Genomic DNA, 20020 nt, shown 5'->3' on the forward strand with positions numbered 1-20020 from the left:
TGAAGTGTGTGCAAGATCCTTTTATATTTACAACTTTTTATATGCACTTCTCTCAATAAAAAAAAAGAAAAAAGAAAAATGACATTGAGTGGTAAATTAAATGGGTCCAATCCAATGGAATCCCTGATAAGATCATGGCACATTCTCCTCCTGCTTGAATGAAAAATTGTTTTCATGTCATCTTCATCACTACTCTAGTAGAATAAATAAAGAGTCTTTTTCAAAGACATTTTTGTTTTGCTATGACTATGATTATGAGAAAGGATTAAGCCCCTCCTATTTAAGTCCCCTTCCCATTTGCAAATTCCAATTTGTCAAAAACTCAGAGAGATTGAATGAGGATGACATAGCCGATATGATGGCATCCAGAAAAGGATGTATGCACATTGCATCAAGCATTTAAAATTTTCTTTGTTCTTACCTCATCATCATCATTACCATTCGTACATACCACCTAGAGCAAACCCAGAATAAGCAAACCTCCAAATTTCTCACTTAATAATGCAAACATGAAGACAAATCCAAAAAGAAAATGATAACTCCATCAGATAGATATCTCAAATCATTCATATCAAACCTCTTAGGATGGGGGACCATGGCCATGGGTGCAACTCCTTGAGATTTTACTGTGTGACGTTTTTTGAAGGCAGCACTGGTCCAAAGAAATTGGGCTTACTCACTCAAAACAGTCTGGGCTTTGTCGCAATAATAACAAGTAAGAACTTGCGCAAGCAAATTCTAAAAATCTAAGTTACCAAAACAATTCATTGGAAGAATTCTTCCTTGCTCCGTGGCTATGATTTCTTCTTTTTTGCAAGATTGTCAGGAAAAAACATTCTTCCAATGCCGAATTTCCACAATCTCTGGTCCAACTCTCATAAGTACACCCTTTTGCTGCAGTGTGTATGAAATCGAACCTTAAGAAGATGCATGGATTTAAGCTATACTGCCTGGTGATGTCCGATCCCATAGAGTTTTTCAATACTCTCGATAATACTTGTTTATGGGAGATTTTGTTGACCGGATTATTTAGTTGGAATTGTAGCGCTCCTAGAGGGGATAGTCGCTGATCAACAAGAGAACCGAAACTAACTAACGAGCAAGAGAACACAAAATATATAGGCTTGTGTCGTTCACTGTTTAATTTCTTCTTGGCAGAAAATATGAGTACTCCTCTACAAGCATTAGACGTTCAACTGAATAATACGATCAACAGAATCTCCAAAAAGCAAATATATAGTCAGCGTACAGAAAACTTACTCTACGGCTATGCAGCAGACCCACTTGCGTAGACCATGACTCCTGCAAAATGAAAGACGGCGAAGCAATCTTTTAGCTGCAAATTAAAGACTATTTTTTAAGCTAAGTCATAATATTAAAGCCAAAAACAGTAATTACAAGTAATTACCAGGTGATCCGAGGGTGCCAGACCCTTTAGATAGCTAAAGGGCAGATAAAACCTCTAAAATAGAAATGGACAAAACAGGCCCTTACAGGAAATTATAAACACCTATAACACCTATTAAACTTCAAGCATAACCACACAAACTCCAAGCAATCTATAGATTACTCGTGTCCGTAACAATCCTCATTCTAGCAACATAACTTCATTTAAAACTGTGTTTATGTGACCGTAAAGGACCACGGACTTTACTATTCCTCGATGTAGTACCATAACTGATGTTATAGCCAACTTTATATTTACCCAATTCAAGATTTTTCGAGCTTCTTCCTCCGCATTAGGGTCAAGCCCTTTATCTTTGTTAGGAGAATTTATTGTAGACACCCCTGGAATGTAAGTTACAATCGCTGATCGGTTAATATCAGCATCCATCCCTCACTATAATCTGTGTCAACTTGTTCCACATCCTCACTGGCCACCTTTTCCGCTATTTGATCAATAAGATTATTTGCTGCAGCATCAATAATTTCTTGAGCGAACTTTGACATTGTTAACCCCTCTTCCTCCAATCTCTTCTTATCCATACATACTTCCTCTTCTGAGAGATTCTCTTTAGATTTATCCGTACGTTTACGTCTTTTATTGTTACCAACAACAACCCCTGTATAATTTCAGTAATAGTGGGATTATCTTTAGCAAGTTTATCAACCCACTTACTGAATTTGATAGCTTCCATCTCCAACTTTGAACTTGAATTTTTCTTCGTAGTTGTTGTAGTTGATGAATTATTCTCCACAACAATTGTTTCAGGGATAAGTTCTTCATTATTAACTCCTTCAGTATCCTTGTTTGTCGACTGTTGGCCATGTTTTTCACGATCAGTTGTAGGAATCTTTCCTACCTGCTCCGAATTTTTAACCAAATTTGCTTCATCGTAAACGTTCTCACCCTCTTCGCTGTCACTATTTTGAGCATCATCACACTTTGTTACGGTATCATCTATACCAGTTCCATCATTGTCCTTCAGAACATTAAACCTACCTGTGTTAACTTGTCCCGAAGAGGTATCATCCTCATCATCACCCCATCTTTTCTTTGTACCCTGAGCCATATTAAAACTGATTTCCTCTTCTCCTCCAATATTTTCGAGTTGTTTTTAATTCCTTTTGATTTGGAGGAACATAATCATTCATGTTACCTCTTCTACGAGCTCTGGCATTATTGTTATTAACAACTCTAGTTTCTGCAGCCTTGCCTGACGCCGAAGTTTCATTGTTTTCAGCTGTAGTCCGAGATTTTAATTTGCATTGATCGATAGTATGACCTAACACCTTGCAATGATCGCAAAAACCTTGGTGTTTGGGGATTTCTACCACCTGCTCGTAACCCTCAGGATCCCAAGTAGATTGAACGTAAACAGTCTTATCAACAGGTTTCAAAAAATCGATCTCAACTAGAACTGAAGCATAATATCCAAACGTCTTTTTTAAAGTTGGTTCATCAACTTTGACAGGCTTACCAAGAGTTGCTGACATACCTAACAGAATTCTTTCAGTCCAATATTCTTGTCTCAAACCAGGGTATTGAACCCAAACCAGCGTCAATGAAGCTTTTTGTTTTTCCGGATCAAAATCAGTCGTCCATGGTTGAACACGAACTGCATGGATGATTGGAATCTGCTTTACAGTCGTTTCGATGATGTATAGACCATCTTCAAGAACTCTGTTAGCATCTTCCTCGTTTGTAAAAGTCATCGTAAAGAAACCCTTAGGTAAAGGGATAAATCTGCAGCTGCCATTAATTTTCCATTGTGATAATAGGGTTTGTGTTGCAGTATCAAACTTCATGTCTATTTTCTTCGTGTCAATACGTCCGATCAAACTGAACTTCATGTCTTCCATAGCTTCATCTTCTAACTCAGGCGTTAGGATAATTCCCTTTCCCTTTCCAGCGATAAGAGCAGGTTTAGGTAAAGTGTTAAGATCAACGGAGGGTTAGTTCTCTACTTCGTACAATATTCCCTGTAACAGCATCACGGTATCTAGTGACTCGAAGAGGATCAGGGATTTATCCCCCATTGTAATAAAACTTGTGTGGATCCAAAACAGCGTGTAAGAAACGCAAAAACTGACGAACCCTAATTTTCACCACCGGAGAGAAAACCAAAGAACGTGGTAAGAAATTAAAGACTAGATCCTGCAAAACTGAAGTGCATAAGAAATCTCTAACAGGGTGTTAGGGGAGTTGGGTGTATTTGGGTTTTTTTCCGTTAGTCGTGGGGGACTTCGAGGGAGTCTCTCAAAATCCCCGTTAGTCGTGGGAGAGTTTGGAAGAGTCTCCCAAACTCCCTAGAAAACCTTGTTAGTCGTGGGGGAGTTTGAAAGAAACTCTTAAACTCCCTGTCAGTCGTAAAAATTAGAACGCTAGGGAGTTGGTTTTTTGGGGGAGTTATAGGGAGTTTATAGTGTATTTTTGCCTCACTCCAAATCTCTCAAAAAAGTAGAGATTTTGGGAGAGTCTCTCAAACTCCCTACACTCAAAACACCAAACTCTCTCAAACTCCCTATACTCTCTTACACTCCCTCAAAATCCCCAAGATTTAAAATACATTAAACTCTCCAAGATTTAAAATACATTAAACTCCCTATAAGAGTTTGGGTGGCAAAGGGAAAATAATTTCTCTTATATATAGCAGAACTAGTCATAAAAACTTAAGGTGACCAAACTTGTGGTGCAAAAACCCCTTCAAATGTTGGGATCCACTAACACTCCATCTTAAAAAAATTTGATATAAAACCCAAAATTTTTAAAAATCGATACAAAAATCCCAAAATCCCAAATTCCCAAATTGGTTTCATCAAATTCTTTGGGGTTTTTGTGTTGCTTTTGTTTTGATGGGTTTTTTGTGGATGGATAGTGACACCTTTGGGGTTATAACTCGCGGACCGTATATATAGGATATAATTTGATTGGGATATAAGATTTACTTAAAAATAGAAGTAAAAAGATGGGAAAACCTTGATCGGAAGACTTAAACAGTTAAACTCCACCTGTTGCTATTCCTAACATAGGGTCAATTCAGATAAAAATACAAGTACAAAGATCGGGCCACGAGTTATAACCCCAAAGGTGTCACTATCCATGGACAAAAACTCCAATAAAATAAAATATTCACAAAAACCCCATTTAACATAAACTGTTTATATTACCTTTCTATTTTAAATCACCCCAACAAAAAAAAAATCAACCCCACTTTTAATTTTTATTATATTATCACCAACAACAACAACGCACCACCAGTAACTAGCCACACCACCGACCACCATCCGTCGCCGATCACCACCACCGATCGCTGCCGACCACCACCGCGCCACCACCACTGCGCCACCACCGCCACCAACCATCATCGTCGTCCACTACCACCGTCACCGCCGACCACCACCACAGACCACTGCCGCGGACGACCAACACCGCGCCACCGCCGACCACCACCACCACCACCACCACAGATCACCGCTGACGACGACCACCGCCACCGCCAAGCAACAACACCATTATCGTTGGCCACCACCACCACCAACCAGCCACCACCTCCACAAAAAATGAGTTTCATTGATCAGAATTTAACAAAATGATAAAAAAATGATGGAACCAAACAAAAAAATGATGAAACCAAAATTGGTTTCACCAAAATTAGATGAAACTAAAATTTGGTTTCATCATTTTTCCACATATTTTCGCATTACAAACACAACTTCAATGATGAAACCAAACACGCTGACTTCCAAGTCAGACCGAATAAACTAAGAAAAAATCAGGTGAAACCAAAATTTGGTTTCATCATAAAAGAAAGGAGAGGAAGAAAGAAGAAAAAATGAAATACAATAAGATGAAACCTACCACCATCGTCACCTGCACCACCCACATCGCCGCCACAACCACCAGCACCACAACCACCACTACCATTACCTCATCAACTAAAATTAGTTTCAACAAAAAACAATCCACCTGTGTCTCACCATCAAAAATTGGTCTCCTAGAGATCAATATCCAACAAAATGAAAAAAATACGATGAAACCTAATTAGGTTTCATCATTTTTCCTCATATTATCATTTAACCAATATAACATCAATGGTGAAACCAAACACATCGACTTCCAAGTCAGACCGAATAAACTAGGCAAAAGTCAGGTGAAACCAAAATTTGGTTTTATCATAAACTTAATTTTCATCATTAAAATCTTTGGTTTCATGATAGAAAATAGGCAAGATTACGATGAAACCAAATTTGGTTTCATCATAAATTTACTGTTTTCACCAACCAAAACTGTCAGAATTGATGAAACCAATTTGAAGGTATTCGTGATAGTTTTAGATGATAGAAGGAGGAGGCAGAAGTAGTGTTGGTGGCGGATATGAATGTAGTGGTGGGAAAAAATAGAAATAAGAGGAGGTGGTGTTGTTGATGGAAAATAAGGACGTAGAAAGAGAAGAAGGTGATGATGGTGTTAATGGAGGAGACGGAGGTGCTGTTGGTGGAGGATCTGAACATAGCGGCTGGTTTGGTGGTGGCGAAGCTACTGTTGGTGATAGATCGGAACATAACAGTAGAAGAAAAGAGAAGGAGGTGTTCGTGGAGAATATGGAGGTGTTGTTGGTGACGGATCTGGAAATAACGACTAGTTTGGTGGTGGCAGAGCTATTGCTGGTGATAAATATGAATATAAAAGTACAAGAAAAGAGACGGAGGTGTTCGTAGAGGAGACAGGGGCGTTAATGGAGGAGACAGAGGTGTTGCTGTTGGTAGTGACGGAGGTGTTACTGCTAGTGCCCGTGGAGATATTTGTTGCTGCTGGTGGTGATGGTGGTGGGGAGAAGGAGACGGAAGAAAGAAGAAAAAAAGAAGAAAAAAAAGAAATAAAAAAGGTATGTTTGGCTTTTTTTTACTTACAAAAAATTAAATTTACTCATTATCATTTGATCTGGGGTTTTTGTGCCACTTTTTAATCAAATGATTTTTATTTATTAAAAATAATATGGCTGGATGTTTTGTACCACTAGTTTGGTCACCTTGGTGTTTTGTGACTAGTTTTTGTACAAAGATAGGAAAACCTTGATCGGAAGACTTCAAATTGATCCGAGCGAGCCGGTCGCATCAACTTGCAATGGTCGATTCAGTTTGTCTCGATATTCAGTTTCCCCGTTGTACGAAATTAAAATTGTCTATCCATCTGGACTGCCAAACAGTTAAATTTGGCCGTGCCAGTAGGAGTTGCTCTTAGGCTGAGTGGAGTAGAGGAGGGGAGGTATTCCTTGTACAGTGTAGACACATCAGCGGGAGGATATTACTGAGTGGAGTGGTGAGGGGAGGAATTTGAATATGGGCGAGGTGGACGACATCGCCTGGGCGAGTCCCAGCACGTCGCCCTACGAAGCGACGACAACCACATCGCTTGACCAGTCAACAGAAATTTGGGTGACGCCAACCGCCTCGCTCCAGGGTTATTCACTATCTTGACGAATTCTTCTTCCTTCCTCTTCCTTCGACCTCAGTTCTTTTTCTCTAGGGTTTTTAAGTTTCTTCTTCTTATCTAGGGTGGAGTAATTCTTCTCATTGATCACGGGATGGTGTATGGGTTTTGTTCATCACGGGATGGTGAACATATGGTGTTAATCAATTTGATTTTAAAAGCTCATTGAGGTATGTATTTCAACCCAAATCTAATGTATGATTTTGATTGTATTATTTCTTGATTAAAATTGATTATTATGATTTAAGTAATTGTATTTTTCTTGGTATGTTAGGGTTTTAGGTTTATATGAAGTCTGAGAGTAATTGGGTCTTGCAAATAACAATATTGGGATTTTTAGAATTGTTCTTGATATTTTCATAAGAATTATTTGTGAACAATACAATGATTTTTGTAACTTTAGATTCGTTCTTGATGAAATTTGGAATTGTTCTTGGTGTTTGTGGTGATTGTTAATGATATTTGTAGTGATTGTCACTCATATTAATTTTTTGAATTATTTTTATTTGAATTGTCCTTGTTATTGATTTTTAATCGCAAACACCGACCAAGGAGTTATTATTATGTTTATTATGTTGGGATGTAAGAATTATTGGTGATTTATAATGCTTGTGTAAATATTGTTAGATGTAAATGAAAGAATTAATAATGGTTTATAATGTAATGCTTGGTTACCTTTTAAACTTTTCAATTCGGATAAAAATTTATAATCATAAATGGAGAATGGGAGTAATACATGTTTTCCTTGTTTTCATTGTAGTGAATTCCCATGTTTGCAAGTGAAATTTTTTCTAGGAGGGGTGATGAAAGCCATGTAAGTAAGGTTTGTTTGACACCAGATGCACCGGATAGGGGTTCGCAATTTAAAACAAATTGGTGTTTGGTTAAAAAAATTTATGACATAGTGGTGTGTGATAATCCTCAAGCCCTTGATATTTTTAAAAAATGTGTTTTTTGTTCGTTGTTTGCATTGGATTTATCAAATGCCGATTGTAAATTAACCGAAGCACTTATGGAGAGATGGTGGAAGAAAACTAAGTCTTTTCATTTCCCGGAGTTCGAGTTAGGCATCACACCATTAGATTTTGTAAGGCTAACTGGTATTCAAGTAGGTGGTGGACGAACGTTACCAAAATTTCCTCGTTGTTTGAAGAAGATAAATTATTTAGGATATGACAGCACGTATCTTGCTAGTGTGAAGTAAAACCGAGATGCAAGAGCACTTGCGTCTAAACAAGAGTCTAGAGAAGTTGGTAAGGGCGAGAAAGTTGGTAGGTGTGATTCTTTTGCTAGTGCCATCGCACATAGTTTTCTTGCACACTACATTAATAGAGCAATGAAAACAATAGGACTGTATGGAAAGAATTGACAAGAATTTTTTTATTATGGTGCATTGGTATATTTCTAATAGGCAACACCGACAAGAGTACAGAAATGATGGTTAGAATTGTTGAAGAATCTTGATAATGTGGGCGAATATGATTGGGGTAGCGCCGCATTAGGAAATTTGTATGACTGCCTTGACAAATGGACCTTTTCCGAGCATAGTGAAATGGGTGGCATGTAGAATATTATAGAGTATTGGTACTACTCTATAATAGACGATGCTTTCATCGATAATCAGTGCATGTATCCTGCAATTTTATTATTTAACAAGGATAATCTTCGTGGTCAATTTGATAGCTTCAAGCATTCACTTACTTCAGCCCTACAACAGATAGACATGAGAAGTAGAGAAGCGGTAATATGGCAGCCTTGGTTAGATAATCAATACACTAACTTTCCGTAGTTTGTGGTGCCAAAAAACTTGTCAAAGAAAAGACTTGTTTTCTATGGCTGCAAGGGTGAGAGGTTGAGTGCGTACCTTGGTGAGAGATTTGTGCGACAGATAACTGGTGCAATAGTTATCCCATTTGATCCCCCGAATTTAGATTTTTTCCAGGAGACTGACGTTGAAGCGGTACATCAATACTGGTTGAGTTCTCACAATTATTGCCATGCATGGTGGAAGGAGAAGAGTTCCTGAACTTGGTATCGTGATGGAGTTACACACGTACAGAATCATGATCTACTTAATAGTACGCGTCTATGCCGACCATCCCATCCACCACCCGACATGATGTCTCAGTCCTATGGATATTATCCCGATGAGGAGTCGGTGAATGAACTACCAATAATTGATTGGCGTTTCGCGGTTTACATGAATGGTGATCTTACAGACTTGGTGGTGCCGATGCCTACACGTTATCCCAATAATTTTGATGGTATGACCGCCGGACGAGTAAGTATGTTACCTTGATTTTATTTTATTTTAGTTATTTGTTGGAATAAAATTTATATTTGTTGAGGGAAAGGAAGATGGATTAATTATTATTATTATTTTTTTTAATTGTTAGGAGGAATTGTTGAACAAGTTATTCGAGCAACAAATGTTTATTAGTGAAAGTAAAAGAATTGTTCAGGAGCATACAAGAAAGTATTGCCTTCGTGGGAACTCTTCTTCCGGTTTTACCATCGGCGGGACACCGACTTGTAGTAGTTCACCCCAATTCCCAGAGGAACAAACAATACACGTCAAGTTTTCTCAACAACAAGGTGTTGCGTCAACTTCCCAACCGTCAGGTGTGTATAATATTGAAGAATGTTACTTGCCGGGTGAACCAACACAAGACCCCTATGCAAGTATGAATATCGATTTGGGGGGTCATGAAGATGTTCCCGTGGTTATGAATCTCGAAACCGGTCTTTCGTTGGATGGAAATGTTGATATGGTGTTGGATACCCCACCTAATTCATGAGGTTAGAGTGAAACAACAAAATTTTTGAAACTAGTATGTATGTTAAAGAAAAAACTTTTTATATTTGTAGTTTTCTTCTTTGCCATCTTTAGTTTGATGTTGACTAGATGTATTTGAAGATTTTGGTATCTGTATAATAATCTTGTGATACACCTTGTGGTAGGGGCTTTAAGTTGTTCTTTGGTACGGTAGTGGGCACTGATTTCTTCCCAACTTGCGATCAATTTGATTCCTTTAATAATGTTTGCAGGGTATCCAACACAATAATGTACTCAATAATGCAGACATGTTTTATTGAATTTGAAAAACAACCTATCTTAATTATTGTAGTTTACCCATTAAAAGTATTGGTTCTCCGCGTTTTTTTGGCATCTACGTCTCTTGTATTCTCAATGATTTCATTAATAGTGTTTGCAGGGTATCCAATACAATTTGGTAATCAATAATCCAAACCTGCTTTGTAGAGTTTGCTAACGAACTACTTTATTTTTTGTCGGTATCCGAATAAAAGTGTTGTCTCTCCGCGCTACAAGTATAGAAACGTCTCCTTCAGCTTTTATACCTTGTCGGTATTCCAAAAATAATATACTTATTTATTAGTATTTGTAGTTTTCCCAAATAAAGTATTGGCCCTCCAACTTGTTAGTTTTCCAAGCTCTCGTTAGGTGACTATTATACAACTTTAAAACTATTACCATTTTTTTCTTGTTCTGTGTATATAAATATGATACCCTCATAAGTATCATACACTACCTTTATTAAAAAAAAACCTCCACTGTTAATTGTTTTCATTTTAAGATGTCAACTCCATCATCATCAACTATCGAGAACATACTTAGAAGATGCAAGCAAGCAACCAAACCAATTACTGAAATGGAAGAAGAGATACATAAAAGAAGCAAACAGACACGTTGTAATGCAAGCGACCAACAAAACCAATTACTGAAATGGAAGAAGAGATACAGAAAAGAAGCAAATAGACAGGTTGTAATGCAACTTCTTCTTCATCTGCTCATAAACGAAATCCTATAACTTATGAAAGAATAAATTCGCCATAGGCTATTAAAAAATATGAAGAGAAAATGGCATCAAATAAACGAGGTGAAGACCAATTCCAACTAAGAGAAAGAATGAAGCAAGTTGAGAAAGAGACCAAATGGGTTAAAAATTATTTCATAGTCATGGATTTTCCTCAAGAACATCAACACGAGAGTGTATTTTGGCACCAGGTAAGGGATGGTCCTTTCGTACCATGGTCGGGCGATAACCGGAAAAAACCACGCTTTCATTATCAAACTTCCCACGTCGTTGACAGATTCATTCATGTGAGGAAACTATGCACCAAGTACAATGAGTTTCTCACCAGGCACAGAGATGACCGGTTTGCGGCACAAGATGCTTATACCAAGTGGAGAAAAGAACCATTTTATCATTTTGAGGCTGCCTTGATATTTGAATCTCGCAAAAATAAATAGAGAGATTTAATTTTTCGCTTTTCGAATTAAATCATTGTGGTAGTCTATTACCTTTCTGGTTAAAAAACCCACCGAAGTTATGAGCAGTGATCCTCCAAAAATGTCGAGGTGTGTCTAATATGTTTAAGAGATTAGTTTTTTATTTGAGTATTGAGCGAGTATGTCTATCATAAGAGTTGTCATTAGTTTAATGTCTTTTCCTCCATTGTTGCTTTGTGTGTTGTCTGTAACTGGGAATCCACTATATTATAAATCTTTTTTATTTTTCCTATTACACTAGCGGTCCACCGTTGTTAGTTTCGTATCCTTTCAATATTAATGGAACACACTGTAGGATGTCGGTCACCACTGTGTCCTTTTAATAATTACAACATGTCTTACCCATTGCATCACAACTATATAAACCCAACCAGTCAGTGTAACGTCCTCATCCCAAACTTGTGTTGTTCCATAATTTATCCCATTCAGAATCACCACCACAATGCCAGCATTTTCACTAGAAGAGGATTATTGTCTGGTCCAAAGCTTTTGTAAAGTTTGGGATGAAGAACAAAGTACCACAGGAAGGCGATTTTGGGGTCGAGTTACCAAAGATTTTAATCGTACAAATGCTAGTAATATCAATAGGAATCACCAGCAACTCCAGCACCGGATTGTCGTGATAAAGAGGTTTTGTGTGCTCTTTAGGCAGTATGTTGTTATGGCAAATGACGATAAGGATGTGGCGATGGACATGTATGCAGCGGAACAGATGCGTCCGTTTAGACATTCCGGGTCGAATGAAATATTTGGTACTCGTATATATAATTGAATAACGTGGTTGTGTCGTTTTTCATTTTACTTTATCGTTGTATTAGTTAAATAACAGGTTTTGTGGGTGTACCTCTACGTAAGCCCTCACGAGACCCAACTCGTCCTCCAGGGTCACCTGGGGGTTTAAAGTCTTGTTGCAAGGGCTAAGTGGAATCGTGTTCCCGTCGACAAGGGAATATTATAATAAATTTGTCTTGTTTCTTTTTCCAGAATATTTTTTCAATAAAATAAATAGATTTTATTGCTTTAATAAAAAGTAGTTTGTTTGTTATATATATTTCGGTTTATCTTTAACTTGAAAACAATACAATCTGCATAATTTATGGGGAAGTTTCCAATTGCATTGTCACCACATTTATTGTACAGTGTGACATTGTGTTGTCACAACAACGTATGGCCTATAAATACTATTGCATCTTATTCATGAATTATATGTACTCGAAAATTCAGACGACATTGATTGGCGTTGTGTTGTTGTTTGCGTTTTGTTTTTTCCTTCTATTATTTCTTCGCATGATATTCGTGAACGTGGGAATGACAACTCTATACATTTTCACCGGTAATCCTATTTTGTAGTAATGCTATATAAACACATAGACAACACATATACTCAACCATACCTTCTCACCCCAAGCTTGTCAAGTTTTATAATTTATTTTTGCAACAACATTCACTGCAATGACATATTCAAATGAGGAAGACAATGACGTCGTAACAAGTTTTTGCAAAGTTTTAGATCTGGTCCCAATGGAAGGAATGAACCAGACTGGTAGGAAATTCTGGGATAGAGTTAAGGATGGGTTTGTGCTCGTCAATGGGAACCAGAACCGGAGGCCGGTGCACTCTCTGATGCATCGCATTAATATACTAAAAGGAAATTGTAAGGTATTTAAGAAATTTATGTTTTTCGCAAATGATGACCAAGTGGTTGCGCTATTCCTCTATGAAGCAGAAAGGAAGCATCCTTTTACAAATTTCGGCGCAAACGAATTATTTGGTACTCATATTGGATAATAAATAATGTAATACATCTTTTTTGTTTTCCCTCGTTGTATTAGTATAATAACAGGTTTTGTGGGTGTACCTCTAAGTAAGCCCTCACGAGACACAACTCGTCATCCAGGGTCACTTATGGGTTTAAAGGCTTGTTTCACGGGCTAAGTGCAATCGTGTTCCCTGCGACATTGGCATATTTTAATAAATTTGTTTCTTTTTTTGGAATCTTTTTTCAACAAACGTACTTGCCTTTATAGCTCAAATTAGTAGTACCTGATTTGGATCCTTATGGTGTTTGATGGTATTTTTCAATGATGTTGTAATAGTGGTTAAAACGGGTTCTTTTCAGACTTGTGAAGATAGATTTTTTTTTAGATTTTTATAAATAATTATATGCACAATATTAACAAAATGTGGGCGAGAGGTATTGGGGCTTAGGATTCCACCATTGGTCGATATTAATGATTTAGTAAAACAATAATTATGCAACTCAACATTTAAATTTATTCTAATAGTATTGCCTAGACATGTAGATTTTCAAAAGAATAGATGTTAATCCAAGCATAGAATATCAAAACTATTAAGTAAGCATATTCTATCAAGAGAAAATACACCTAACTAATCAAAATCCTATAATCCATTTTAGTTCAATGCAAAAATCATAATAGAATTGCTATAATTAATTTAAAATAAAGATAGATCACTTTTACCGAAACAACAGCTTCCTCCATCGCCCCAAGGATTGGTTTAGCTCATCAGCATGTAAACTTGCTCAAATGGTGTTTACAAGGATGAAATGGAGAAAATGATGAAAATTGGGTGTTTGCAACGTTTATAACTGTTGCAAATACCGTTACAAAGAACGATACATATGAAGTGCTGTAGTATACGGAAGACTACGACCCACGCTTACACTGTCGCTGTCACTGTTGATAAATGACGGTTGTGCTGCGTCTAATGTTCTTCGTGTTATTGAGTTGCAGCAGCAGAAATGGTGACTCTGCAACTCGATTTTTCTTCACTCTGTAGCCTCCAAAGCTTCCCCAAACTCTCCACCCCCTTATCTTCTACCCCAGACACTCTTTTATACTCAACATGACAAATAAATCACGCGTAATAACTCCATTAATTCCGTTTCCTTACTCACAGCAGCACGAGAATAATTTCCATTTTCTCTCCTTTTTTTATCTCTTCCATATGCCTGTATCTTCCAAACTCGTTGAAAACATATCAAATACGGAGTTATCACGCTGAAAACACACCCATTCTTTCCAAAATAACAGCGCCAGGATTCCGAGTATCTCTCCAACTCTGTTTTTCGAAATCTCCACGCAACTTTCTTCTTTCTATCGAAACCAAACACATTACCATCCCTGTTCTGTTGAAACAGGATGGTATCAATCCAAGAATAATAACAAATCCGACCAGATGACGTTGGAATTCAATGCAGAAAATCTTGAGAAATTCTGTGAAAATACTCCTCCCCAGTTTTTGATATTAACCGAAAATAAACAGATTCAGTTCTTTCTTTTAATATCTAAGATACGTATGCGTCCCTATTTACATGGTAAGAGTTTTATCTTGCAATAAACTCTTAAAAATCCCCCAAAATCTCGTCACAGATTCTTGCAGTTGAAATACCATTTTTTTCCGCCAAAACTGATTTGTACGTGAGGAAGATGGAGTGCCCCTTATCCTGTACGGGTTTGTGCGAATAGCAGGTGGATGTCTTGGGTGCAGATAACAGCTAGTGTGCCCCTTAGTCAGTGGAGTGCCCCATAGTAATAGGTTACCCCATATCCAAAACTGCGAGTCCGAATAACATGTGTCCTCCCGGTGCCTTTAGCAACTTTTCAAGCCGAATTTTCCAAAAATGCCTACAAACACACAAAAAACCATAATAAGGACGAAAACGAGTACTAACAACACGAAACATTGAGGACAAATTAGACACATAAATGCGTCTATCAGTGTTGTCAATTCATTTCGTGTCATAAAACAGTGACATCAATAATTCATAAACCTTTATAAATAGGATCGTTATTTTCACAATGATACATATCCAACCAAGACATCCCTCTATTCGAGTAGAAAATTATATCCATCTTCTCTCTCCTCGACACTGTCATTTTCGTTTTAGTTTTTTCTTCCTCCTTTAGAATAATGGTGAACTTTAGCCAGCGAGAAGACATTTCCTTGATTAGTTCGTGGGTGATTGTTGCACAACATTATGATTATATAAATATTTTAATTCCCAATAACGTGTTTTGGGGTCGAGTTATGGCTTTGTTTACACAGTATGTACCAAACCACGAGAGAACTAGCCAATCTATTCAATGCACGGTGAACATGATCAAGAGAGCAGTCCGAGTTTATTTGTCAATTCAAATAAATTTATACCGGACAGATTCCCCGAGACTTAGTTGTGCAAACATCGTAAGTGATTGTCATTTCCTTTATCCAATATCTTTTTTGTGTACTCTCAATGTCCAGAATAATTTGATATTTTAATTTGAGGTTGCAGGAACTCCTGACACGAGTTTAAGTTTTATAGCTGTTATCTTATTTTGAAGGCCAACTTACCGGAATTCAACCCGGAGCAAACACCATGGCCTGATCACACACCCCAAAATTCGGATGAGGAGTACTTATATAGATGTAGGTTTTATGGGTGTACCTCTATGTAAGCCCTCACGATACTATAACTCGTCCTCTAGGATTACCTAGAGATTTAAAGGCTTGTTGTACATGCTAAGTGCAGTCGCTCCCGGCGACAATGGGTTATGGTTTATTAATTGGTTATCTTGCATTATATGTTATTTGTACCTCAATCCATCTCCTTTTCCCGCAAAACATAATAAATCAGCCAGTGTTAAAACAAACATGCTAAAACCATAATTTGTAATTGATATTCCAACCCACATGTTACAAACATAACCTTACTGCACCAAAAATTAAAAGAAATACCAAAACAACAAAGGAAACATAACAAATTACATTTAAAAAGTATTATAATAAAATCTTGTTATTACTCTCCATCCTCCAAAAAGTTCCGGTATACCTCTGCTTCAAGAGGATATGCATCATGTTGAGTGTCAACGTCTTCTGAATCCATGTGCACGTCTTCAGGGTTGTCTATAATAATCGGTGCGTTTTCTTGGAAACCAGCCCCATGACGCTCCCAAATGTGCTTTGTCAAATCCAACCTCAGTCTTTCCCATGTAATCGGGTCCACAAGAACACCGGCTGGCATTCTCAGTTCACCCGCTACTGGTTGAGTTGGTTGATCCTCCATCATTCCCCAATTCTGTGCACGATATTCATTCTCCACAACCATGTTGTGCATCATCATGCATCCTCTCATTGTTGATTTCATATCTGATTTTTTCCAATACATACACGGATTATTCATAATAGCAAATTTGCGTTTGAGAGTACCAAAAGCTCTTTCCACACCTTTCCTCTTGGACCCTTGGTATGTATTGAAGAGTTTCTTTTTTAGGCTTAGGGTCGTTTCTTTGTAAGCAACCACGAGTACTTTATACCTTGGATATATACCATCAGCCAAGTAGTAACCTTCATGGTACATGTTCCCGTTTACGACAAATTCACACCGAGGGGCGACACCGTTATTTACGTCATCAAACATATCAGAATGGTTTAAAACCTTGATATCATTGTGTGACCCTGGCTTTCCAAAATATCCATTCCAAAACCATCTATCGAAAGAAGCAACCGCCTCTAAGATGACCGTGGGTGCTCTCTTATGGCCTGAATAATGTATACCCGATCTGTAAGTCGGGCATGCCGTCCATTTCCAGTGGAGACAATCAATACTTCCCAGCATCCCGGGAAAAACCTGCGCTACATTTTACCTCAACTACCTATTCGTATCATCCTGTGACGGTCGACGCATGTATCTATCATTAAAACCAAACAACAGTGCATCAAGAAACCTCTTCAGATACCTGTAGATGGTATGCGCACCCACTGCCGTATAATCTTCAATACTATCGGATGGAGCGGCCTTGCACAAGCACTTCATGACGACAATCATTTTCATGTGCGGTGAGTGACCCATAATTCCAGCAGCATCGGGACGTTGTTCAAACTCAGGATCCATCTCTATAATTTTACTTAAGATACGAAGAAACAATGGTCGATACATACCAAAACTACAATGAAATTTTTTCTTCCCGTAAACACAATTGAAATTAAAGTAGTCTTGCATCATCCTCATATCGGCGGCGACACGGTCCCGGTGAATTACTTCCTTGGATGTTACCTGAACCGGCACGGGTTGATATAAATCATGAGCACTCTGTACAATTTGTTGATACGCTAATACGACATTATCTTTGTCTAAATCATCCATTACATAATTATCCCCCGCTTTCATTCTGATTAGTGTTCTGAAATAATCCATATAGCACCGAAATTCGAACAACTTGGATTTGATAACTAGGGTAGTTTATAAAATGAAAGATGAAAAATTGTAATTGGGTGGTCGAAAAAGACCGGAAATGGTTTTGGTTTGAAAATAAGATTACTGCTCGATATTTATACACAGTGCGCACCTGGATGGAAACCTGGAAACTAGAGGATAGCCTAACCGTCATATTCTTTTGTCCGTTGCAAATCTAGTGGCTCAAAACTGAGCGAGGGTAGGGAAAGCGCCTGAGCGATGTCAGAGACATCGCTTTACTTTTCAGCCGTTAGATGTTCAACGTGAGGAAAAATCTACCGTCGTGAAAAGCTGGCCTCCAACATTCGATTTTTCCTGGCTAGGAAGAGGACGTCGCCCAGCGATGTCACTGACGTCGCTAAGTTTTTAAGCCGTGTGATCTCGACGGCCTTAATCATCGTGCGGTTAACAATCAACACACATGCACGGCTCTATTTAATTTGAAATGTTATATATACACGACTGGTTTGTGATATGTTATCACAAACAAATCGAAAATCTTCAGCTATCTGTCTCCTGAGTCCCTTCCCCCCCCCCTTCAAAGATGGTCAATTACTCCACCAGAGAGGATGTTGCCCTAACTAGAGCCGTGGTCGTTGTCACAAGAGATGGAGTTGTCGGACATCTACAAACAGGTAGGCGATTTTGGGGTAGAATTGTGGAGGAATACAATAACCAATTTAATGTTCCAACCACTCGAACCACAGGTTCTCTACAGCACCGAGCAGGTATCCTTAAAAAGGAGTGTAGGTTGTATGCCGCAGCTATTGCCCCATTTCTGAGAAATGGACCGAGCGGTTGGAACGATGAGAAAAAGGTAAAAAGGCTAGTAAACTATACAAATAGTAATGAAGTTTAAAGATTGGTTTTATTATTATTATATATATATATATATATATATATATGTATATATATATAATCAATTACTAATACGTTTAATCGTGTGTTTCGCAGTATCTGGCTGGTCGAAAGCAATATGAGCTGGGTCCGCAACGAAGATTTTGAGGCATGAAAAAGTTTTCATAATATGGAAAGACACCACATGGAGGATATGAACCCGGAAACAGTAAATGAAAACCGACCCCAGTCCCAACCGGGTACGGCTTCTTTCCCAAACTTGGATCGGGAATCCATGATTGATTTGAATGCCGATACCGAAGATGGTCCCGAAACAAGTAGCCAAGACCGCCGTCAGAGATTTTATGAAGAAGACGATCCTAGAGAAATCCCCGGTAGGGATAAGTTGAAGAGGGCCGCTGCACAGGCTAACACGGTGAACAAAGGATCCACTAAACTTGCTGATCAAATGAGGAAAAACAACACTGCAAAATTAGCCTCATCAACCAGAAGTGACGCAATGTTCGTGAATATCTGGATCTACAAAGGAAATAAAATGAAACCTTATGGGGAGAAACCTGAGCAGAATTCCTCCATTACAAAGAGCTGCAATGGAGAGACTATAGAATACCGTTTTGACCCGACTCGGACTACCAACACACGACTATCAAGCACCGGAAGATGATGGTGACGATGAGGTTGAGGATAAGGATGGAAATGAATATGAAGATGAAGATAATTATCCAGGTTATCCATGAGACTCAAGGAGTTGTAATTTTATTTTAACTGCGTGCTTTTTTTTTTAATTCACCAATGTTAAAGAAACTATGTAAGGCTATGGACTAAACAATAGTCTCGTCTTAATTAAGTAATTATTATGTTTTTAATTTTAAAAAGCTTTAGTTGTATTAGTTTATTTTCACAACCTTGATGGGTGTAATCTGTTTTTAAATTAATGTAGTAACCGCAGTTTTAGTATTTCCGGCGTTCGTTATAAACTAACTACTACTTTTGTTAATCTCCAACATGGGTGAATACAATACACTGCTTAGTTATTGACTACGAAACCAAACTCACTGCCGGGTGAGATGTGTCTGGGATGGTTTACATGAGGTTTACCAACAAAATCTTAATATCCAAAGTGTTTACGATTCTATCCGAGCCTAAACCACCTTCTTGGATTGAACTCATTCATTCCGTCCTTCATAAGGAGGAAGCATTAGTAAAACCTGAAATTTCATCCATTCCCTTCACGAAATTTTTTCTTCGCCATTGTTTCCTACCAGCAATAAAAAAACCCCAAATTAGTATTTTTAATTTTATTATCTTTAAAAAAATACATCTTTTAAAATTATAATTACTTACGATGGTCTTTTTCGCTGTAGTGAATGTCGTTGGCAAAATTCTAATTAGCGTAGCTTGGATGTCAACATACGTTTTCACATCTCTTTTGATACTATCCACTCTGTATCTTAAAAATTGCTTTAATCTATTTTTTGGATTCTGGAAGTTTTGTAGAAAATGAGAATAGACCATGTCCCAGAAGTTATTGGATGGTGCTACTGCATAAACCACAACCGGAGCTATCATTACACCTATCCATGCATGTATGGTTATCGTATATTTTTCAACGGTGAAGCTAACATTCATTTTATAATATAGTAAAATCTTTAAGATTTGGTTGGGCAATCTATATCAATAC

General features: G+C 37.8%; 1 protein-coding gene across 1 annotated transcript; it reads right to left on the reverse strand.

The window, feature by feature from the left end:
* Positions 1–16044: 16044 nt before the first annotated feature.
* LOC113348114 lies at positions 16045–17139 on the reverse strand. Its single transcript, XM_026591854.1, has 2 exons — positions 16901–17139; positions 16045–16807 (listed from the first exon to the last, which is right to left on the reverse strand). The coding sequence occupies exons 1-2, from the start codon at positions 17137–17139 to the stop codon at positions 16045–16047; spliced, it is 1002 nt and encodes a 333-aa protein (XP_026447639.1).
* Between the last annotated feature and the right edge of the window lie 2881 nt (positions 17140–20020).

Source organism: Papaver somniferum, chromosome 1, assembly GCF_003573695.1.
Source record: "Papaver somniferum cultivar HN1 chromosome 1, ASM357369v1, whole genome shotgun sequence".
NCBI classification, from domain to species: domain Eukaryota; kingdom Viridiplantae; phylum Streptophyta; class Magnoliopsida; order Ranunculales; family Papaveraceae; genus Papaver; species Papaver somniferum.